A 24,774-nucleotide genomic window follows, 5' to 3' on the forward strand; every position below is an offset into this window, starting at 1 on the left:
CAACTCTCGAACTCCAACATAACATATATACACAACTGCATAAAGTCAAGGCAAACCATATCATGAAAAACCAACTTATGTTCTTATCCATGTTCCTTTCGTTTCTGATTCTTCCAACCGCTAGCCAAAAACATGCATGTGGCTCTGCCAAGACTAGCAACTTTCCATTTTGTGACACTTCACTATCTTATGAGGACAGGGCAAAGGACTTGGTGTCACGTTTAACACTTCAAGAAAAGACACAACAACTAGTAAACCCTTCTGCAGGTATTTCGCGGCTTGGTGTTCCTGCTTATGAATGGTGGTCAGAGGCTCTTCATGGTGTCTCAAACTTGGGGCCAGGAACACGTTTTGACAAGAAGGTGCCAGGTGCCACTAGCTTCCCAGCAGTGATACTATCAGCTGCAAGCTTCAATGCAAGTTTGTGGCAGAAGATGGGGCAGGTTGTGTCAACCGAGGCTAGAGCCATGTACAATGTGGATTTGGCTGGCTTGACATTTTGGAGTCCTAATGTGAATGTGTTCCGTGACCCTAGGTGGGGGCGTGGCCAAGAAACTCCAGGGGAGGATCCCTTGGTGGTGTCTAGATATGCTGTTATGTATGTTCGTGGCTTACAAGAAGTGGAGGATGAAGCAAGTGCTAAAGCTGATAGGCTTAAGGTTTCAAGTTGTTGTAAGCATTACACTGCTTATGACCTTGACAATTGGAAAGGCATTGATCGCTTCCATTTCGATGCAAAGGTAAAGAGGGAAATATACCAATGTGCTATAAATATGACAAATGATGCTCTCTCCTTCCTAATTATAAGACATAGTTGATTAATTTAAGCTTATTAACAAAGTTAGTTAATTTAGCTATTAACATTAAATTTGTCTATAATTATAATATTTTTTCAAATTTATTCTTAATTTCATTGGAAATCTATTCATTTTTTCTAATCTTCATAGGAGAGAGAAAGAGACAATTAAGAGTATTTTAGTTAAAAAATAATTAATGAAAAGAGAGATGAAATGAAATCTTATTGATAAGGAACAAAAAAATTTGTTGACTATGTCTTATAAATAAAGACAGAAGGAATATAATATGACAAAAGATAGAGAGAAATAAAAAATGTCAATTAAGTATATGCATTATGCAGGTATTCTTGTATCATTACTCTAACTTTGACAGTGATTGTTGTCACATATAATTGGGCTTGTTGCAGGTGACAAAGCAAGACTTGGAGGACTCGTACCAGCCTCCGTTCAAGAGTTGTGTGGTGGAGGGCCATGTTAGCAGTGTTATGTGTTCTTATAATAGGGTGAATGGGATTCCTACATGTGCTGACCCAGACCTTCTCAAAGGGATAATCAGAGGCCAGTGGGGTCTAGACGGGTTTGTCTTACATCCCTAACAAGTCATTTGATTTGGTTTATAGATAACAATTCCTACCTTTTCCTGGCCATCGAGAACTATATATTGATATGGCACAGTTTAAGGTTGTCAATTTTTTGAATTTTTAGTTTGAGATAACCAAGTGAAGCTGCCTGATGTTTCCTGCTTTCCTTACAGATATATTGTTTCAGATTGTGATTCAGTGGAAGTCTATTACAATGCAATTCATTACACTGCTACTCCTGAAGATGCAGTGGCTCTTGCGCTGAAAGCAGGTAGAACTAAGGTTACAGCTGCACAAAGTTCTACAATTTTCTGATAAAGAGGAATAAAAAATTGAGTAGTTTTGGATAATTGAATGGTATCTTATCATGCAGGTTTAAACATGAACTGTGGCGATTTTCTTAAAAAATACACTGCAAATGCTGTAAACTTGAAAAAAGTAGATGTAGCAACTGTAGACCAGGCCTTGGTGTACAACTACATAGTCCTGATGAGATTGGGCTTCTTTGATGACCCCAAGTCACTTCCATTTGCAAACCTTGGACCATCCGATGTATGTACTAAAGACAATCAGCAACTGGCTCTAGATGCTGCAAAGCAGGGAATAGTTTTGCTGGAAAATAATAATGGAGCTCTTCCCTTGTCCCAAACTAACATTAAAAAATTGGCTGTGATTGGACCAAATGCCAATGCCACCACAGTTATGATTAGCAACTATGCCGGCATACCTTGCCGCTACACTAGCCCTTTACAAGGACTACAGAAGTACATTTCTTCTGTAAATTATGCACCTGGTTGTAGCAATGTTAAATGTGGCAACCAGAGCCTCATTGCAGCAGCGGTTAAGGCAGCAGCCTCTGCTGATGCAGTGGTGTTGGTTGTGGGATTAGACCAATCTATTGAAGCAGAGGGCCTGGATAGAGAGAACTTGACATTACCTGGTTTTCAAGAGAAGCTTGTGAAAGATGTGGCTGGTGCTACCAAAGGAAAAGTGATTTTAGTCATAATGGCAGCTGGTCCAATTGACATTTCTTCCACTAAAAGTGTTAGTAACATAGGGGGGATATTGTGGGTTGGTTATCCTGGTCAAGCTGGAGGGGATGCCATAGCCCAAGTGATATTTGGAGACTACAACCCAGGTACTGTTTTATTAACTTTGTTAATTGATCGTGTAAAATCTTTTGTGTTGATAGTACATTGCTAATAAACTCTTATTTTAAATGCCTTTATTTTTTTTTTAACACTTTGTTAATGGATACTGCCAACAAAAATTTTAGATACCAATAGTGAAGTATTATTTTTTAGGTGGTAGGTCTCCTTTTACATGGTATCCACAATCTTATGTTGATCAAGTGCCCATGACAGACATGAACATGAGAGCCAACAGAAGCAGAAATTTCCCCGGAAGAACCTACAGGTTTTATAATGGGAATTCCCTCTATGAATTTGGTCATGGATTAAGCTACTCCACATTCTCCATGTATGTTGCATCTGCTCCCTCCAGCATAATGATAGAAAACACATCCATTTCTGAACCACATAACATGCTCTCTTCCAACAACTCAGGCACCCAAGTTGAGTCTCTCTCTGATGGTCAAGCCATTGATATTTCCACCATAAACTGCCAGGACTTGACATTTTTGCTTGTCATTGGTGTGAAGAACAATGGACCCTTAAATGGATCTCATGTGGTCCTAGTGTTCTGGGAGCCAGCAACTTCAGAGTTTGTGATTGGTGCTCCAATTAAACAACTTATAGGATTTGAAAGAGTACAAGTTGTGGTGGGGGTGACAGAGTTTGTAACAGTGAAAATTGATATATGCCAACTGATAAGTAATGTGGATAGTGATGGCAAAAGAAAGCTGGTCATTGGACAGCACACCATTTTGGTTGGATCTTCCAGTGAAACTCAGGTTAGACACCACATTGATGTCAAACTTTCTGGGAGTATGAATGGAAAAGAATTCATGTCTGAATGAATCCAGTAAGAGAACTTTGCTAGCAGCTACAAGTCATAGCAATAATACGATGAGTTTGATAACAGTATGTGGAAGTGGAAGATATGAGATATCATATGTATGATGGATCATATACTATGTATTAGATATTACTAATAAAAATACTATGTATTAGACATAACAAATACAAATCATAATGGCAAAAAATAAATTTTAATTTAATTGCTTTGAGTATATATATAATAATTATAATTAGTTATAGACTTTATAGTTGATGCATGCTTATACATTAGCAAAATACAAAGCCTAGAAGAAGGGGTTAAACCTTCAACCTTGTGGTTAATAATCACGTGCTCTAATCAATTGAGCTATTCTAGCTTTTGACACAAATATCAAAACAGTAAAGTATTATTTCGTTCTTGGTCACAATCACTGTTCAATTTTGTGGTGGGATGTATTGTATGTTTAGGTATTTGGATTGTTACGAATTTGTCTATATACAAAGTATCTCAGTAGGTTTAAGAGAGGAAAGTGTCTTTATAAATAATTTTTGGTCTCAACTTTCAAGTAATGTGGGATTTTGTGACTCCTGGAACAAGTTCCCTAATTGAGGCTAAGAGGCAAGAGTAGTCTAAGCCCCGTTAATGTTTTAACTTCAAATTCACAAGTATTATTAATGTCACCATATGAGGTATTGTTTGTTTAGACACTTAGTGAACCGTCATGATTTTGTTTTTGTAAAAGATGTATAGGTGGATTTGACAGAAAAAAGTAAATGAGGGTGGATAAAATAACTGCCTTATTGGTCATTGAGGGTGAGGGTATTTTCTTACTTGGTGGACCGTCGCAAGCATTGGATACTTACATGGAGATATACAGAAGGGGTGCCTAATGAGGGTGAGGGTATTTTCTCGCTAGTCATTTTGCTTTTCTATATGGTGCGTGAAGTAACTTTCCAGGATCAAAGGTATGAAGGAATTAAAAGTGAATCAAAGTGGATAAAATAACCGCCTTATTGGTCATTGAGCTCTACCAAATGACAATCGAGGTGTTCACTTGTAAAATTAAACCTTTTTTTTTCCTTGACATCTTTTAGTTGAATGGATTAAAGATTAATTTTGCTTATGATAATATGATTGTCCTTGACCAAAAAAATTTTCACACACAATAGGAATCAAATACTGGATTATCTAATAAATAGATCATCCCCATAACACATCATTTTATAAAATTGAACCTTTTTTTTTTAAATGACCTGAACTATCAACTAGGGAAAAAAAGAATGCTGGAGAGTCCACAGCTCTGATTCAATTGAATGCATATTGCCAATCCTCTCCTAAGTCATTCTTACAGTAGCTTAAATTCAAATGCCTCTGTAAAATTAATGCGTTATATATTTCGGTCCTTTAACTGCAGATTTTGGTTCCTATATAGGATTAGTACTCTTTTCATGTGATTTTTTTACCGGAATATTATTAATCCTTTCATCATAGCTAACTATTGTAACAGAATGTTATAGTCATTGTCATCCTTGTTATAATTTAGTGAGAGGCAAATCAAATTGTCTGTCTTTTAGCAGATTATGGTATACGGAGATTTATAATTATTTCCAGACATTAGCTAAATAACTTTTTTTAAGATTTAAGGTACGCTGAAGTGATACTTGCCGGAATGTAAATGTTTCTTTTTTTTTATTAGTGGCCAATATTTTTATCTTTGATATAATATTTATTAATATTATTTAGCTATAAACAACAGAGTTGCAGGACATGGCTGCTGTTTTGATGTGTGATTCTTCTTCCAATTTCATAATTGTCAAAAGCTCAATCTTCTCTAGTTTTGTTTTACTAGGCCTAATGTCTATCATAGCCGCCTGAGGAAATTCCACATAGTCAAAAGCTCTAACGAACTAATCAATAATCATTATTTTTAAGATAAGAATAAACCGGGGAGCTTTCAAATATCGACCGTATCAAGCAAAAGTCATAGTCAGAGTTGTCATCCAGACAACAATTGCTACCTAAAAGCCAATTAGCGTGTGAAGATATTCAAACACCCCTCAAAAGTCAAAATAACTTTTCTTTTGTTGGAAGCGACATTCATCCATCAATTCCATATAATTTTAAGGGATAATGATGATGTTGTTAATATTACTATGTTATTATTCTGTATAATTAAGATGACATTTATTTTTAATCCTGTGAAAAAATAAAAATAAAATTTAATTTTTTTTAAATAAGGAATTTAAAAATGATATTTTTGGTAAAATCTGAAAATAAATATTTCTATTTTTATATAAACTAAAAGCATATTTAATCTTGACAAGAATTGCTACTCGTTAGTTTAAGTTTTGAAAAAATTACCAAGGAAGAAGTATTTAAAACACACTTTACTTCTAATACTCGTGAAAGAATATGAATGGAATAATCTGCGTTGACAATTTGCGCGTCAAAATCTCATAGCAAACTACACCAATATAAATACGGCCTTCCGTGTAACCTTCTGCTACACACAACACCAAACATTACTTGAAGGCTTTCAACAATATTCATAGTCAAAGATTGTATTTTTGAGAGAGAAAGAAGAAAAAGGAAGATCAAGTTAATCAATAATGGAAGGTTTGATTCCATATCTGATTCATGCAATCAAGAAGCAAAAGCCTCACCACCACAACTACAGGAGCTACTCTCATTCTGAAAGCTCAAACCGCAGCTACCACATGCTATTGGCGTCTGAATCCTTCACAGGATCTTCTCACAGAAGAACAAGGTCTGATTTTCAGCCCCCCACAAGTGAGTTCTTAGAGCAGAGATATGGTGTTGATGGATTCTTGGTCAGCCCCAGAGGCCAATTTACTGCTGCTGCTCCTCCTCCCACTGTCAATGTTAATGCTGCCCAACACTCTAACAATATCACCAACATGCGCAATCGCAAGTGATATATATCGTCAAGATCATAGGGGATGATCAACTTTTCTTTTAATTTTTTGGACCTTTAGATGTTATTATATGTCTCTTCTAAGGTTTGATTCATTTGTTTAAGATGATGATTGATGGGTGATTATCAATTGTAATCTTATTGTGTATACTTCTGATCTTGTAACCTAATCTGTAGGGGATCAATTGTAATGGTGTGCTTCAGTGAATGTTATAAAATTTGTAGACAAACAATTCTCTTCCCTTCAGTGACAGCCCGATATTGAGTAATCAGTACAAAGAACTTACCCAAAATTACGGTTGCATTTTTTATTTATTTGTGGTTCTTTTGTTGGTATTTTCATTTTTTTGCTTCGTTATTTTGGCTATAAAACTCTTTGCTTAAAAAGTAACCACCGTAATGTTGATGGTCTAAACTCATAGCATTACCACTTAGGGAAGATAGATCAAAATAAAAAGTAAAAAGATAATGAAACATTTGTGCATGTGTTTACAAGTAGAAACTCAATAATTCTGGCCATCACCGGTGTTACGTGGTCTTGTAAAATTCATTTGGTCTTTTTTTTTTTAATGGAAACCTTCAGTTAAAAAATTAATTATTTAATAGTGATAAAATATACGCTTTCCAGTTCAAGTACACGTAATCCTCGCTCCTTAGACAGGAGCAGCTATGGAGTAGGTAGACGAGGGGGAATAAACAGAAAGAAACATAATACTTTAAAAATTGCTCTTACCAAAAAAATGTTTACGATAGTTAAAGAAAGCACAGGTAATACAAGCTTGTAGATTGCATATTGCATACTGCTCTTATGCCCAATGAAGCCAAGAGCTATTCCACTTCTAAAATCTGTTCCTCCTATACCCTTGGGATTCGAATCCTGTCCGAGTTAGCAGAAACTGGCAATCGTTGCGCTAAAGAGACTGATTAGCTATGCTTTAGTAATAACTTGATAACATAATGAACAAATTCGGTAACTCTTTAACTCATGCCAAAAAAACTTAAAACATGTAAACCAGAGAGGAAAAGAAATCACAAAATTGGTAAATTAAGTAAAAATCATCTCTGGAAATTGTCCGACAAGCCACGAGTTGATTTTTTTAAAATAAATAAAAAGGCTTAGCAAATACTTGTTTTTGTTTGATATTATGAAGCCAATAGTGCTTCTAACTTTGCAATCTGGTCATCCTCATTCTTTGGAATAGGATCCTTGTTAACCTCTTGATACAAATCATGTTTCCACTTCTCCATTCGTGTCTTAATAGGACGATAACCTTGCTTTCCATTAAATTTATCTCTTCCCCTGTAATTGTTATTGCCTCCACTGCCCCCATACCTTGCTCTTGATGAAAAACCATCCCTTCTAGCTTCAATCTTATTGGGTGCTCTGCCCTCTGCATTTTGCTTCTCAGGTCTATCCAGATGATGAGGATTGCTGCTTCTTTCATCCTTCCTTTCATTCCTTTCCGGAGGATGGTCAGTATGGCTTGGCTTTACTTCCACTATCGAAGCTGGATTAGCATCTGCTGAATCCGCAGGGATCTTCTTCTCCCTAAATGCACGTCTTTTCCTCATAGTAGGTGGATCATCTTTTCTTGCAGTGAAACCATCTCTTTTCTGTAAACTGTCATCCAGTTTCACCGGTGATCTCTCATCTCTTTGCTCTCTACTTTGACTTTCATTATTCTCTTTACTCTGAGTAAAGACTTTTCCTGCATGGAAAGGAATAATTGTGTGCTTTAGCGTATTGAGTCAATCTACAAAACATCCATGCACAATAAAGCCAACGGAAAAGAATATGTATAAAGGAAGCTTACCACCAGCTTCCCTTTGACCATTGCTTCGACCAACCTGCCCAGTACTACCCCGTTCATCATGCTGTTATACAACAAGCATAGGCAAGCCTAAGAGGGTTATATATTATGCCACTTCAAGGCATGGGATTGAACAAGAATCCGCTACATCAGCCCAGAAAAATAGTTTGCATATACTGAATAACAATAAAGCATATAAAAGGGATTTTCAATCTATAATTCAAAATGAATCTCCACGTCATCTTGAAAGTGATAATTTAGACATTTCCTTTTCAATATAGCATTTAAAAAGATAAGGGATGATAAAGATTGCAACTTCTTATCAATGAAGTGTGGTAAGAATAAGAACTATTTTCAACAACTCTGGCAAAGCAAAATATCTGATATTATACAGATTGCACAATCAATTATGCAAGTATAAACTATTCATACAATGTTTAACCCTCAAAGCAGATGAAGGTTGTTTTCTTTTCATTACATTTCTTATAGTTTATACAATTGAATTTGCATTACAAGTTTGTACCTGACAGCTAATGGCACAAAACAAAGAGAAAAGATTGGCTTATCATGTTTTTCTCCCAGTCCCCCCTCCCTTCCAAAAACAACATAAACCATTGTAAATAGTTTACTAGCCACAAGATAACTGATTGTACGCAATTGCAATCCAGGGCCATACAATGACTGTGAACTCAAGTTCACTACTTAATCTTGGGGAATGAGTTAGCTAGTGGGAAGTGTATAATGCACATGCAACCCTCCTCTCTGAGAATGTACAAATTATGAATCTTCAAAGGTTAAACTATATTCACTTGGTTCTTATAGTTGTCCAACTTTTAGTTCCTAGAGGAGAAAACTGTAAATTTTAGTCCTTATACATGCACATAAGATAAGTTTTGGTACCTATTGTTAACATTAGACAAAACTTTTTGGTGGTGATAAATTGCTAAAAAAAATGTGCAGGGACTAAAAGTTACAACTTTTCTGATAGAGACTAAAACTTAAACTGAGAACAACTATAGGTAGTATATATTTAACCTCTTAAAGCAACGAAGGGGAGTGATATATATATATATATATATATATATATATATATATATATATATATATATATATATATTTTTTTTTTTTTTTTTCTTTCTTTTTCCAACTAGTTTGAGTGTTTGACGCATTCACTAGGAACTTAGAAAGGGTTTTAAAGAGAATCTAAACAAGATACAATTCAATATGCAAAGTTGAATACTATTGGGAGCAGAACTTGGTTCAGAGTTAAACAAGAACAGCTCATGCATTCAATTATTTATTTTTCTAAAAATTGGTATGACCTGGTGATAAGAGCGAGATCTCGGTGGTTGAGACGAATGTTTGGGCTGCTGCTCATGATGATCATTTGAATTCGATTTCTTGGGAGCAGCATCGAAGGGTTCACGCCTAAAATGATGTGGTGGGTTTCTCTGATCTCCTCCATCTGAGGTTACTCTGTTCCTGTCCCTTTCTCTTTCTTGTTTACCATCCCTTCTATATCTCTTGGGACTGCAACCCCAAAATCAACAAGGAAACCATCTCAGTGTTTTCCTATAACTATAATGAATGCATTCAAAATTAAACTAACCCTAGTTTAATAGAAAAAGACGCGATTGTAATTCTGAAACCTTGTAGAGTAAGAAGGGTTGTAGTGAATAACCCTAACTCAATGCACTCCGTTACGTGTTAGGTTAAATTGAAAAGCATGCGAATAGGGATAAGAATAGAAGCATTGGGAGAGTAGAGAGCACCTTGGTTCTCGATCGAACTTGGAGTGGCGACGCTTGGAATCAGAGTCTCGATGAGACATTAGGTTTTTCTGTTGACAAATTGAAATCTCAATTCGATCGGATTAGGGCTAAGCTTGTTTCAGCTATAGTATTTCAGTATTTCTATTTCTACATGTCACTGTCACTATCCAATCCATCCAACAAGCATCACACACTAGTACCCGCAAGATCAATATTTATTTCTTGAATATTGAATAAACAACCAAAATTTATAAACAAAAAAAATTGAAGAATAATCAGAGAAAGTATATAAATATAGTTTTAACTTGAGATTAATCATATTTGTCTTTTTTCATTTTTTTATAGAGTTTTTTTTTTTTTACTCGTGTATAATGCACCCTACATGATATAATACGGAATAACAATCGTTGGTAATTTCATGATATCTTCTACAAGTATATAAAATAAAAAAAAATCACTTTAAATAAAATTATTTTATTAATAGTAAAAATGTAAATTAAACTATTTACATAAATATGTTTTTTTGAAGTCTTGAGTTTCCTCATCACTGCAGTAAAAAAAAAGGTTCCTCGTCACTAAGGTAAATTTATGTTTTTTTATCTTAATTTTTTTTCATAAAAATAAAATATAATATAAAAAAATTTATAATAACTCATTTATTCTGAGATGCAGCATTATGTCAAAGGTTCCTCATTTTTTCTTTTATTTATATATGTATAATAGAAAAAATATTTTGCCGTATAAAAAATAAAGATTGTCCACACAGGATATATTATTTATAAATGAATGCAAAAAAATATATACTGATTTATCTTTTTAGTTTTTATAATATTGATAATTAAAAAATACCTTTAAAATATAAAATACGTAAAAGATTGTAATTTATAAAAATTTAAATATTTATTTTGGATTTTTTTCATCACATTTTTGTAAGAGTTTGTGATAAGTTTCTTTTGCAAAATCTACTGTATATTTATCTTAAATACCTTGAAATCATTTTTGGGACAGATTTTGACACGTGTCATCTTCTTATACCCTTGACAAAATTTTCCTTTTTTACAAAACTTATTATGAGTATTTGACATGTAAATGTGTAAAGGAGTTTACGAAAATAACTAATGGGAATGTTTATAAGTTATTTTTAACTTGTTTCAATAATCTATCTATATTATATTAATGCAATTTAAATTTATATTATATTAATAAAATTTAAAGTGTATTTGATAAGTTACTCAAAATCTATCTATCTAACTTATTCGTGTCCCCGTTAATTATTTGCAAGCATATTTACTAACATGTGAAAGAAACATATAAAAAAATTGAAGGAAGATAATTGAACAAGAGATTTACGAAAAAATAAAAAATAGATGCTACTCATTGATTAAGATCTTTTTATTATAATCATGTATGAGCATTATCTCTCCTAGCAACATTTTTCTTCAATATTCTTGTAACATATTTTTACTTGTTTTAGTACTCTTGCAAGCAAGAATCTAATGTAATGATCAGCATCCAAGGAAATAAAGTCAATGATAAAAAACATGTAAAAATATAATTAATTCAATTATAAAAATAATAATTACAAAACTTTAAAAAGTGGTAAGAGAATGAATATCATTCTTATGGGACTTTTTATGACATTTTTCCATACACATGCAAAAACACACTTGATATGAAAAAATGGAAATTGAATGTAGACATTTTTCTCAACATTTGGAATCACAATCAAATTTAATAGGTACATTGTTAACTTGTGCAAAGCTCGACATAATCATAATGATAACTCCAATACTTTTCATCTCATTCTTTGTTATAATTCTTCTCTTAGTCTTTATAGTTTATCTCAAAATTTTATATACATGTTAAATTCTTAGTCTTTATAGTTTATCTCAAAATTTTATATACATGTTAAATTCTTATTGTAATATTTTTGAACAAAATAAACATCAATTTATAGATAAAAGATAATGCTTGTAAAATAGTTTTGTCTCTACAATGAAATTGTGCATCAAGCTTTTCCAAGATTTTGCATCACATCAAAAGTTGACTTATTTTTATTTTAGCAATTAAATATATACATATATATGTAAAGTCTATGTCTTAATTTATATCGCGAGTAACAATGTGCTTTAACATAATAAATTGACTCAGTTAGAAATAATAATAAATCGACTAAAATTTTAATAAAAAAGTAAATATGTTAAGTAAATATAGAAAATATAATATCATATAGAAGTAAAAAATATGAATTGTATTAATTCAGAACTTCAATAAGATAGGAAAATTTCAAACTAACTAATGTATAAGTCAAAAGAATATACAGTAGATAATGTAATATAACAAAAAAAAAGTAATCAAGTTTTCATTTATTCATTGGTAAAATTTATATAAGATTGAAACTAAACAGTTTATTAGTATAATTTTTTGCCACAAGTAATATTACGTGTGTTAGTTTTTTTTTTCAACTGGTTAATGCAATTGCATATTCGTCAAACTCAAAGTTAAGCTAAAACAATCTCATATTAATGATGGTAATTAATCATTATAATATTTTAAATAAATGAAATTTATCCCATAAAATAAGCAATAAAAATTTATAGTTGTTGACTAAATAAAATTAATCACAATTTTAAAACGTATAAATAAAAGTAAATTAATTACATTTAAATAAAGTTACAATGTGAATCAAATATTTACATACATATCATAAAAAATGATATAATAAATATAAATAATTGATATATTAAATTTACAAGTTTGATATTATACAAAATAATGTTGAAATATGAACATAATATTTCCATGGAAAATAAAAAAAATAAAGCATCAAATAGCTACTAACTTGTCAAGAAAATAAAATGAATATCTTAGATTAAATTATCAAATTTATAATTTTAGCATGTGTAGAATAAACATTTTTTAATTTATATGTCCCAAATTGTATTGGGAACTCAATGCCTTGCAGTTCTTATACAAGAATTATACTTTACCATATGAAGTTAAAAATGCTTTTATCAATTTAGCATGTGAAAAATATTTTTTGTATTCATTTGTCCCAAATTGTACTGGGAATTCAAAGCCTTGCAAGTTTTGTACAAGAATTATAGTTTATCTATATGCACTTAAAATGATTTTGACGGCATAATTTTTTCTAACTAGGATTGAAGATGACACATGACTGTACAATCAATTTGTAATTAATGAAGTAAAAATGGCATAAGATAAGGGAAATTATAGATTGATTTGAGTTTCTAATTCTAATCTAAAAGTTAAAAACAATTAGCTTACATGAATTGGATTCGTAAAAGTGAATTTTCTTTATAAACTCTTATCTTTTAAGTCTTTTATATTATTTCAATAATTAAAAGTGGAAAAATTGTAAAATTACTGTCAGCAGACAAACATTATTTCAATGCTAAATATTAGTTAATGCATGTAAAATTAAAAAGCATCCAAACAAAATTAAAAGATAAAAGCTTACCTTAGAGAAAGAATAAAAACTACTTAAGACAAGGTTACTATCAAAAGCTACTAGGATTATATATACATTTGAAGTCACTATCAAAAGCTATTAGGATTCTCAATAATTTTGTAAAATAGGACACAATCTTAGGTCATTCTTCCTTAGACACAATTCATTAAACACCGAAAATTAATTTAAATTGGTTGAGGGATTTTGTTGATTGTAGAATTAATAAAAATAAAACATAAAATTCAATAAAAATACTAAAACAAAGTTAAATAAAATCAACCCAAGGATTGAAGCTTTCGAATAAATTATCACGGTTCTAGAATTATAGGATGAATTCATAATCATACAATCCAATATGAGTTCATAAGATAATTATGTCACATATATTTAGAAAAATTGAGAAAATAATCACTTTTCCAAGTTTACATGAATCCAAGCATATGACATATTAACAATCAATCAATCAAATCCAATAAAAGTTCATGAGATAATCTTTTCACATATATTCTAGAAAATTTGAGAAAACAATTACATTCTCAAATTTAATTGAATTCAAGCACAAAACATATTGAAAAACTATTAATTGATTACTATAGGATTAACCAACCCTATTCCTATTTTGAATTAAATTTTCTAAATCTAATCATGATCATGCATAAACTCATAAAATTGAAAAACATAAAAGGAGAAGAAACATATTACAAATTTAAAATTTAAGCATAAAGGAACTCAAATTTATCATAGGCTTTGGGACCCTTGGATTGAAAAATCAATTTAGCTCTCCATGAACATCTTTATTGAAAGCTTAAAACAAGAAAATTGTATAAAAGAGAAGGAAGAAGAAGGAGACAAAAGACTATAAAAACTCACAATTAAAATTCTCAATTTTGTTCTCTTTTCTCTATTACTTCCTATTTATTGGAAAGTAAAAAAAATATAAATCCTAAACAAATCCTAATCTTATTTGACCTAAAGATAAGATAAAATAAAATCTTAATCATAATAGAGAAAATAAATCTTAATAAAATAGAATCCTCATTATTATAAATGAAACATTTTTAAATATAGGATAAGAAAACATATCCTAATGATATTAACTCTAATTTTCAATAATCAATACTAAATACATCAACATATCTTCAAATATCATTTGATAAATCTTACTCATAAACTCTCCCAAAATCTACTTAAAAGTATAATTGGGCCACTAATTACAAATTAGGCCCAAAAATGCTAAAGTTGAAAATAGTGTAAGGGCCACAACATTGAATCTCAGATTTGAGTAATGAATAATCCGAATTAGCTTGAGTTTGTGAAACATAAAATTGTAAAGTTTTTTTTTTTTAATCAAACAAGAGAAGAATCGCTTGAATCCAAGCTCTGTGTAAAAAGGTATGACATGTATAGTAAAACAATGTCAATAATAAGAAAATATTTAAAAATTAAAAATAATCTAACACTTGACTCAATGAAGTCCAATGTTACAAAACTCACTTAAAAGGAAAAAAAAAATAATCATTAAAATATGTCAATTATACATGAGTCACTAATATATGCTAAATATGCAGTGATACTTATGCCCATTTTCAAATTATGAACTTTTGGTAATATATAATTTTTCTTAAAAAAATTAAATTGTGAATTCTGTCGTAGTATCCTACAATTTTTAAAACTAGTCATTTACTAATGTTTATGTTCTAAAACATCAATTATTTTAAGATAAAAAAGAAAGGTATCACATATATATCTTTAATTCAGTGAGTGGTTCTCCATCTTTTAGGTTTAGCGTGCTAGTGATTTTATTACTCATCACCTGTGCATAAGTAGCCTTTATTTAATCCAACGCACTGTTTATTGCTCGGTGGCAAAAACGAGTTGTAACTCACTACTAAACAGTGGTTTATTGATTCGGATTAAGATTTGGCACAATATATTTCATGCTTTTATCATTTGTGTGGTTGATGATGTCCATTATATGCAGTTTATATATCCACACTAACTAACTAATTTTGTTTTACGTACGTGATAAACTAAATATCGTTTATTTAAGCATGAAGATGCATTCCTCTTCAGATGGCACTTGAATATTATTGATTGAATTTACAAATAGTGGGAGTCTGATATATTTAAGTGATCGAGTGATGAAAAAGAAAAAAACAAGACTATAGTATTATTTATTTTAAGAGGAAATATTGTCACTAGAAAGAGAGAGAGATGAGATTGATTTATACTCATAACTTATATATCTATAAATTTTAGATTAGTTCAAAAATACTTAATGCTTACTAATAGTATAAAATTAATATAACATGATTTTTTGAAATGTATAATTGGCAAGTCTTATGCAGACTAATCTGGTGAGAGAAAGGAGGAATGATTTTTTAAGTCTAAAACATTTTTATACCTTTAAATAATTTTTTACTAAATACTTACATAATTCATTGTTTGATTTTTTAAGTCTAAAACATTTTTATACCTTTAAATAATTTTTTACTAAATACTTACATAATTCATTGTTTGATTAAAAGTTCCTAGTAAATAAATTATGTTTATAAATTTATTTAATATTTTTTGGATAGATACAGAAATATTAATCCTTGAAACACATAAAATAATAATAATTTGATTATACTTTATGTTTGGATTTAATAAAAATAATTAAGATAATATTGTTATTTTTTTAAAAAGAAATATGTAAAGTACATTATAATATTCATAAACTTGCTTTCACTTTCTAAAATATTTGCATCAGAATTATGTATTCATATATTAATAATCATTTATTTAAATATCATTGAAAGTTGACAAATTGATATGAGATTATTTTTGTCTAACTAATAATGTCAAGTTCGAGTGTTACTATATAATTGTTTTAGATTTATAAGCTAGTGTAAAATTTTCTTCAGTAAAAAAAGTACTCGTAGTATATAAAAACAAATATTCAAATAGCTTAGCTTCAATATTTATAAATGTAAAATTTATTATATTGGTGACAATTAAATTTATATACAAGTGATAATTAGTTACTAGGAAACATGTTTTAAATACTTAGACAGGAAGCTTTGCTATTCCTAGTAATTTTATCATATTCGAGTAAAATTATCTCCTATGAATAAAAATAAAAAATAATACTTGAAGTGTCCTTATATTATATAATAGCCCATACCAAAAAAAATATAATAGCCATCACGTTTGCTTTGTAAGTTGTAGCACTATATAGAGCCGAAGATGATTCACGGGACATCGTTGGAGTCCATAATTCGAATTATCTGACATTGCTCAAGGCATGTCTGTGCTTTTAACCTATTATGTATTTAGCGTCATATTTCTTATTTAATTTGTACCCTTCATTGCATTTGATGCTAAAATCAAATTTTAATTTTCTAAAACAATTGGACTAATCTAATATGTGATGTCCAGAGTTTAAAACAAGATTCCCCAAAGTAATGTCGGGACAAAAAGTAATTTATATTTTTTTTTATTGTGATAATAGTTAGAAATTAAACTATGTGTAAGTTTAACTTATTGGGTTAATGATTAACCTGATGTGTGATTGTTATTGATTTAAAAAAATTATGAAAAAAATTAAACAATTTATTTTAGTAAATAAATCGTTCGTTTTTGAATTTGATAATTTTGTTTTGTATGTATATGTTGATTAAATTATTTTTTGAACTATGATAATTTTTGAAATTGTGAATTGTTTATTTAAAAAATTATGTCTTTAGCAAATTATTTGTTTTAGGATTTTATATCTCGGAAAACTAATATGCAATAAGGATTTTATTACGATTACTATTGGAATTTAATTAAACTATAATGATAATATTACTGTCAACTAATTACAAAATATTAAATATAATATATTTATTTTTATGATAATTATTTTTAAAATGATATTTAGGATACTTTTTAATTAATTCATATTATAGTTTTTTAAACTAAAACAGAAAATTAATCTCACTATTATATGCCTTGTAGATGCGCATTATTATGCAATGGGTGTTTTTTTTATTATATTAGAGTAAAACAAACACCTCTTTAGATCTTGTTAAATTTATCTTGATATTCCTCATTTTTTATATATTTATACTAATCTCCTTAATTGTTTGAAAAATATTACACTGTATATTCTGATAATCTGATAATGGAGGTTGCTGCAAACATTAAAATAGCAGAGAATTTATATGTAATTTCAAGAAATCCCAACAAGTAAATTACTACTAATTTACTCTTTTTATTATTTAATTATTTCACTGCACCATTCTATTATATTTTCATGTTACCAATCATAAAATTTAGATAAGGCTTATTTGATTTACCATAAATAAATAAATGAAGGCTTCTTAATTAATTTGATTGGTGAAGTGACAAGGTTGTTGCAGAAGGCTGCAATTTGTTGTTGTTCGTCATCTACGACTAATCTTGCCTTTCTTTTTGCTGGTCCCTCCCTGTTTTCCAGTTCCGCCATCTTTGTACACGGTGAAATTATATTTATATAATATATTTTTTTTATAACAAATTATATACCAAAAAAAAGAAGAAGAAACACGTATATAATAAGATGATTAGTGTGATATAGAGAAATAAAAAATATCATAAAAATTATCTAGTGAATAATATTAACTATGTAAAAGCTGAAACGTAAAAAGTAAATATGATATTTATGTAATAAACTTTAAGTTTTAATTCTTAGTCCAGCTAATTTAGCCTTTTGCATGAGATTGGATTGGTGGTTTTTTCAGTTTCAGTTTATTACTTTGGAATGACTACTGTAAATGTAGACCAGCTGTTACAAACTCCTTTAGATGCATTTAAACTTTTTTTCTATGGCATAAACATTAGCGTATAGAAAAAATAGAAATAATGCATCATTAAAGAACATCAAAACAAATTTATGTACATATGAGGCGATTTCCAGGCTCACACGTAATGCACTTATGTTTTCTTTTGTTTTTTTTTTTCTTTCTAAATACTAGGGGAAGTTCTTGGTACTTGAGATAATTTCCAGCGTCAATATATACCCCTGGTACTAACATGAAGTTTAGTGTGTAAGGACTTGTTTGTTTGATTAGTGAAAAGATGAAGGTTGCTGCAGAAGGCTGCAACTTGCTGTTGTTCATTACCTCTTACCTTTTACTGATCTCAGGTTTCTATCTGTTCCTTCCATTCCTCTCTTTCAGTGCCAGCTAAGAGTTTCTAATATATCTTCCTAACACGTGCAGGGCTTGGTGTCCATTCTTTGTCTTATGATCATTCTGCTACCACAAAGGCAATAACACTTTCCTTACCAATAGTTTCATGTACTATAACCTGGAAAATCCACTAGAGTATTCTTTCTAAGTTTCATAATGTTTTCCATGTTATTTCTTATTTTAGACTACATATAATTTTAAGTTTCTAAGTTATAACTTAACCAAACTAAATATGGGTATGTGGTAGTTTCTGTCAGCAGTTAATACACAAACTTATTTGTGTTGCCATTGCTTTGAAAACAAGCAGTGTTTGGCAGAACCTCGGAGAGCACAGTATGGAGGAGGCATTATAGTAAATCCAGGATTTGATCACAACATAGAGGGTTGGACAGCATTTGGAAATGGAGCAATCAAGGAGGTAATGTCGAATGGAGGCAATAGATTCATTGTTGCTCACAACAGAACACAACCATTAGATAGTTTCTCTCAGAAGGTCCAACTTAAGAAAGGAATGCTGTACACCTTTTCTGGTAACTTCACTTTCTCCACTGTAGAGTTGTATCACATCTCTTTCACTAGCATTCATTTGATGAATGCTGCCATTACTTTTCTGAAACATTTTGAATGATTAGTTTTTCTCCCTTCTCCACATTCAGCTTGGCTTCAGGTCAGTGAAGGAAGTGACACTGTGTCGGTTATGTTTAAAACAAAAAGAAATGAAATGGTACGAGGTGGCCAAGTGATAGCAAAGCATGGATGCTGGACCCTTCTAAAAGGCGGCATAGCTGCAAACTTTTCAAGCCCTGTTGAAATTCTTTTTGAGGTAAAATACATTCTTGATTTATACCTGCTATTTTTTCAGCAAAGTTTTTACAGGAACTAAAATAAAAATTGTGATAGTTTTCAACAACCAAAAACATATTTAAACCTACCTATTTTTGTTTCAGCTGTAAAGTTTATGCCTATCATCTTGTCTTATTTTGCATATTTTCTCAAAATTCAACTCAAGTATAAAACTTAAGGGCCCCTGTTATCACTCTTCTCAGTTCTCACTTAATTCTTCTATTGAAATTGAAATAACATGCACACCAGACAGAAACCTTTCGTGCTATTTAAAAGTGCTCCAGAGGGTTAGCTGTTAATACTCACTAACTAGCTGCTTCATGTGTAAATACTGAAAAGTGAAAGTGAAATTACGTGTTGTATTCAAATATTTATTAAATTATTTTAAATAAGCAAACTATGATTCTTGGAGGTTCTCATTCAAGAGCATGCAATTTTATTTTTTTGTGGCTATAAAATGCATATAATTGTTAATACTTAAAGGAATTATACGTGCTGTAGAATTGTGTGAGATCCTTTTTTGTGTGTATTTAGATATCTGTTATGTTAACTAAAATTTATTCCAACCATGTAGAGCAAGAATTCAGCTGAGGAAATATGGGCAGACAATATCTCTTTACAACCATTCACTAAAAAGCAGTGGAGATCACTACAAGACGCCAGCATTGAGAGGGTAAGTTAGTGCAAATCCTTCTCCCCTTACAGATGTTGGAATTTACATGATAGCTCATGCTTCTTCACTTTCACATATATCCCAGTGGTTTACATCAGGGGAAGAATCATTGCATTTATTTTTGGGCTAAAATGAAATTCAGCAGTTGTTAGTCAAGCACGTGGTCATTAAGAGTATGAAAGTAATAGCAGATGAAATAGCTTAGACAAAATCAGTAGTAAATTGTAGGCCAATATACATTTTTTCCAAGTCTTATTTTTCAGTATCACTTTGGTTACCTAAATTTTGAAAAATTCATTTTGATCCCTTAAAATGTCTTTGTTAGACCAAATTGATTCTTCTGTCAATATACTCCTTTCATTTGACATGACATCTCTCTTAATTTCTCATGAGTGAGCTGTGATCAAATTACTGTGACAAATTGAAAGAAAATCAACTTAGTCTAATAAAGACAATTGACTAAAGTAGAACTTTTTAAAGTTATGCAACCAAACTGAAACTAAAAATAAGATGAAGACCATAAAGTATTTTAGCCTAAATTGTAAAAGGAAAAACAAATAATGAGTTTTGATCTATAACATGCAGGTACGTAAGAGGAGGGTGAGATTCCAGATAACTCATGTAAACGAAACAGCATTGAAAGGAGCTAAAGTCATCACCAGACCAATAAAGCTGAACTTCCCATTTGGATGTGGAATGAACCATTATATCCTCACAAACGAAGATTACCAGAGTTGGTTTGTGTCAAGGTTCAAATTCACAACTTTCACCAATGAGATGAAGTGGTATAGTACAGAGAAAAAGCAAGGCGAGGAAAACTACACTATTGCCGACGCCATGCTGAAATTTACCCAAGAGAATGACATTTCTGTGAGAGGTCATAACATTTTCTGGGATGATCCAAAATATCAGCCTGATTGGGTTAGGACCCTATCACCTGCGGATTTAACGAAAGCAGCAGCAAAAAGAATGAAATCTGTGGTTTCAAGATACAAAGGAGAACTGATTGCATGGGATGTGATGAATGAGAACCTCCATTTCCACTTTTACGAGGACAAATTCGGTGAAAATGCCTCTGCAGTAGCATATGCAACAGCTTATGAGCTTGATCCAGAGCCAAAGTTGTTCCTGAATGAGTTTAACACCATTGAATATAGTGGGGATGAGGCTTCCAACCCAGCCAAATATATAAAGAAACTTAAGGAGATTCTGTCATTTCCAGGAGTTTCTGGAATGTCAGCAGCAATAGGGTTGCAAGGCCATTTTGCTAGTGGCCAGCCAAATCTTGCATATATGAGGTCAGGTCTTGATCTTCTTGCTACAACTGGACTTCCAATATGGCTCACAGAAGCAAGTGTGGATCCACAACCAAGTCAGGTATTTCCTCAACTTCAGAAAATATTCCAATAAACTTCTCCTTCATGAACATTTAGCTATAACTTGCAACAGAAACTTCAGCTTAATACATTACACAATGAGTCATGTTATAAATTTGTTTATTTATTTTGATAAAATCTATCAAAAACTTCATTAAAATAAGCCAAAAATCTTATATGTATCAAATTAGAATGTACTAGCAGTGTAAATGTTGTTTATGCTGTCTACAATCTCAAATTATGATGTATGACACTTTTATAATGATTATCTTAAAAATCATAGGATGATATCTGGTTAGTTCACAGTATAAAAATCTTTTCACTTAGTGTAAGGAAATTAAACTCATCAAATTATTTTCACAAGCTCTTCTAAAAGACCCCTTAATGCAAAATACGCCAATTTTGTCTTTTTATCAATTAGAAAAAAAAAGAAAGAAATCTCAATATATGTGACTAACTGACATTACCTTTACTTTTCTCATTCTTGTTTCTTGAGTAGGCAGAGTACTTGGAAGAGGTACTAAGAGAGGCTTATTCTCATCCTGCTGTTGAAGGGATTATAATGTTTTCTGGTCCAGCACAAGCTGGTTTCAACGCCACGACGCTAGCCGATGAGACTTTCAAAAATACTGCTGCTGGAGATGTTGTGGACAAGCTGATTCAAGAGTGGGGAACTGGGCCTAATATTGCCACAGCAGATAGCAGAGGAATTGTGGATATTTCACTGCACCATGGAGATTATGATGTAACTGTTACACATCCTCTAATCCACTCCCCTATAACGCTGAATCTAAGTGTAAAGAAAGATTTTTCACTAGAAACCATTCATGTGAAAATGCATGCATAAAATGTTATACTTCTGTTGAAGCAAGCCGTCATTGATTGCATATGTAAATTTGAATGATTGTAATAAAATGGCTTGCAGCATTGTGGTTGATTATTCTTGTTCTCCAAATCCTACAACTATCAATGATCTTCCTCACACTCCAACATAAGACATATACATATGAGTTTGATAAATATATTTTAGTTAGTTAGTTACAATAATAGTTAGTTAAATCATGTTCCTATATATAATAATGGAGGTTAAGATGCCTAAGGTCTCACTTAAAGACATCCATTTTCTTAATGGGCCAAGCCATGAACAAGGAGAAGAATGAGCATCTCCATAAACACTTGTCAGGTTATATTTTTTTTAATAAAAACTTGTGTAACAAATAGAGATAAAAAAGGAAAAGAAATAATACGATTGATGTGATAAAAAATAAAAGGCTCAATTGTACTTTTTACTTCTAATTTTTTATTTTTTGGTTAATTTTATTCCTAACTTTTATTTTTTCCACAAATTTTACCTCCAATTTTTGTCCTTATTAATGTATAAATGATGGATGGTAAAATTTGCAAGTTTCTTAAAAGTTGGAGGTAAATTACATCAAATTAATTTGTTAGGAGTAAAATTTGCCAAAAATAAAAAAATTGAGATAAAAATACAATTAATCCAAAATAAAAAAAATATTATTTTAGGGTGTAAAAAAAATAATAAATGCTATATATATATATATATATATATATATATATATATATACACTGAAACCTAAGAAACAAACTCCTCAGTTATCTAATAAACTGGCCTGAGTTGTAATAAAAAAAAATGACCAGAGTTGTTTAACGTTTCGTCTAGCTAATTTAGCCTTTTGCTTGAGTTGTAATGTTTGGTATTTTGCGTTTTGATGAACAGTCATTGAGATTGGATCGCCAGTTCAGTTTATTACTTCGGCATGCATGACTACTGTAAATGTAGACCAACCGTTATAAACTCCTTTAAATACATTCAGCCTTACGTACATAGTTAAAGTAGCCCTTTTTATGGCATAAATTGCGCAGAAATAATACATTTTTACATAACATCAAATTTAAATATATACATCATATGCATATTTATATATGACTTTTTAAGTAGTAATAATGTAATAATTAACCAACTTTTAATTTTGATCATGTATATTTGTATTTGTATGGTCTAAATTAATTTATAATTCTTATTTCTCATATTAATTTAGAATTTTCATATTTGGTACCCCTCTATATATATAATAATAATTATTTTTCCTAATTGGAATTTAAGGTGATTTTCAGGCTCAAACTTAATTTACTTATCTTTAGTTAATTATTACAACCAGTGAAGGTGCATTTTTTTTTGTTTTTTTTATAATACTAGGGGAGGTTCTTGATATTTGATGATTTCCAGCGTCAATATATACCCCCATTACTAACATGATAATTTACTGTGTAAAAACTTAGTTGATTAGTGAAAAGATAAAGGCTGCTGCAGAAGACTGCAACTTGTTGTTCATTACCATTTACCTTTTACTGATCTCAGGTTCTTAACTGTCCCTTCCCTCTCTCTCTTTCAATGTCAGCTAAGTATTCACTAATAGCATTTCTAACTAATGAATGTATCTTCTTAACATGTGCAGGGCTTGGCGTCCATTCTTTGTCTTATGATTATTCTGCTAATACAAAGGCAATAACACTTCCTCACCAATAGTTTATAGATAGTAACCTGGAAAATGTCCACTAGAATATTCTTTCAAAGTTGCAAAATGTTTTCCATGTTTACCTTCTCAAATTCCATAGTACACCATAATTTTATATTATAACTAAATATGGGTATGTGCTAGTTTCTGTCATCAATTAATAGACAAACTTACTTGTGTTGCCATTGCCTTGAAAACAAGCAGTGCTTGGCAGAACCTGAGAGAGCACAGTATGGAGGAGGCATAATTGTAAATCCAGGATTTGATCACAACATAGAGGGTTGGCCAGCATTCGGAAAAGGAGCAATCGAGGAGGAGTGTCGAAGGAAGGAAATAGATTCATTGTTGCCAACAACAGAACACAGCCATTAGATAGTTTCTCTCAGAAAGTCCAACTTAAGAATGTAATGTTCTACACCTTTTCTGGTAACTTCACTTTCTCCACTGTTGAGTTATATCACATCTCTTTCACTAGCATTCATTTGAGGAACGTTGCCACTTTGGCCGCTACTTTTCAGAAACATTTTGAATGACTAATTTTTGTCCATTCCCCATATTCAGCTTGGTTTCAGGTCAGTGAAGGAAGTGACACTGTATCAGTTATATTTATAACAAATGGAAGTGAAATGGTACGAGGTGGCCAAGGGTAGCAAAGCATGGACGCTGGACCCTTCTAAAAGGCAGCATAGTTGCAACCTTTTCAAGTCCAGTTGAAATTCTTTTTGACGTGAAATACATTCTAGATTTATACCTTCTAGAAATTTTTTGTAGAGACTAAAATAAAAACCATGATATTTTTCAAGGAATAAAAATATATTTAACC

The 24,774-nt window shown here is 31.0% G+C and overlaps 4 protein-coding genes across 7 annotated transcripts; 3 read left to right on the plus strand and 1 right to left on the minus strand.

Annotated features, from left to right (window-relative positions):
• On the plus strand, positions 1-3,557 carry LOC114403437 (probable beta-D-xylosidase 5). 2 transcript variants are annotated; one of them, XM_028366416.1, is made up of 5 exons: positions 1-740; positions 1,205-1,374; positions 1,552-1,649; positions 1,752-2,516; positions 2,683-3,557. In XM_028366416.1, the coding sequence occupies exons 1-5, from the start codon at positions 63-65 to the stop codon at positions 3,354-3,356; spliced, it is 2,385 nt and encodes a 794-aa protein (XP_028222217.1). In that variant the 5' UTR covers positions 1-62; the 3' UTR covers positions 3,357-3,557. The 2 variants fall into 2 exon arrangements, with proteins under 2 accessions (XP_028222217.1, XP_028222218.1); XM_028366417.1 differs by having other exon boundaries at positions 2,743-3,557.
• A 2,271-nt stretch (positions 3,558-5,828) lies between these two features.
• LOC114403441 lies at positions 5,829-6,551 on the plus strand. Its single transcript, XM_028366423.1, has one exon. The coding sequence runs from the start codon at positions 5,947-5,949 to the stop codon at positions 6,271-6,273; it is 327 nt and encodes a 108-aa protein (XP_028222224.1). The 5' UTR covers positions 5,829-5,946; the 3' UTR covers positions 6,274-6,551.
• A 679-nt stretch (positions 6,552-7,230) lies between these two features.
• LOC114403440 (serine/arginine repetitive matrix protein 1-like) lies at positions 7,231-10,030 on the minus strand. Its single transcript, XM_028366422.1, has 4 exons — positions 9,856-10,030; positions 9,406-9,613; positions 8,087-8,147; positions 7,231-7,981 (listed from the first exon to the last, which is right to left on the minus strand). Exons 1-4 carry the CDS (start codon positions 9,912-9,914, stop codon positions 7,416-7,418), a joined length of 894 nt encoding a protein of 297 aa, XP_028222223.1. The 5' UTR covers positions 9,915-10,030; the 3' UTR covers positions 7,231-7,415.
• An 8,265-nt stretch (positions 10,031-18,295) lies between these two features.
• On the plus strand, positions 18,296-22,354 carry LOC114403439 (endo-1,4-beta-xylanase 5-like). Of its 3 annotated transcripts, none has more exons than XM_028366418.1 (7): positions 18,296-18,476; positions 18,553-18,630; positions 18,780-19,052; positions 19,179-19,345; positions 19,940-20,038; positions 20,624-21,415; positions 21,914-22,354. In XM_028366418.1, the coding sequence occupies exons 1-7, from the start codon at positions 18,410-18,412 to the stop codon at positions 22,259-22,261; spliced, it is 1,824 nt and encodes a 607-aa protein (XP_028222219.1). In that variant the 5' UTR covers positions 18,296-18,409; the 3' UTR covers positions 22,262-22,354. The 3 variants fall into 3 exon arrangements, with proteins under 3 accessions (XP_028222219.1, XP_028222220.1, XP_028222221.1); XM_028366419.1 differs by having other exon boundaries at positions 18,783-19,052; XM_028366420.1 differs by having other exon boundaries at positions 18,307-18,476; positions 18,553-18,599; positions 18,830-19,052; positions 21,914-22,261.
• The last annotated feature ends 2,420 nt before the right edge of the window (positions 22,355-24,774 follow it).

Source organism: Glycine soja, chromosome 20 (genome assembly GCF_004193775.1).
Source record: "Glycine soja cultivar W05 chromosome 20, ASM419377v2, whole genome shotgun sequence".
NCBI lineage: Eukaryota > Viridiplantae > Streptophyta > Magnoliopsida > Fabales > Fabaceae > Glycine > Glycine soja.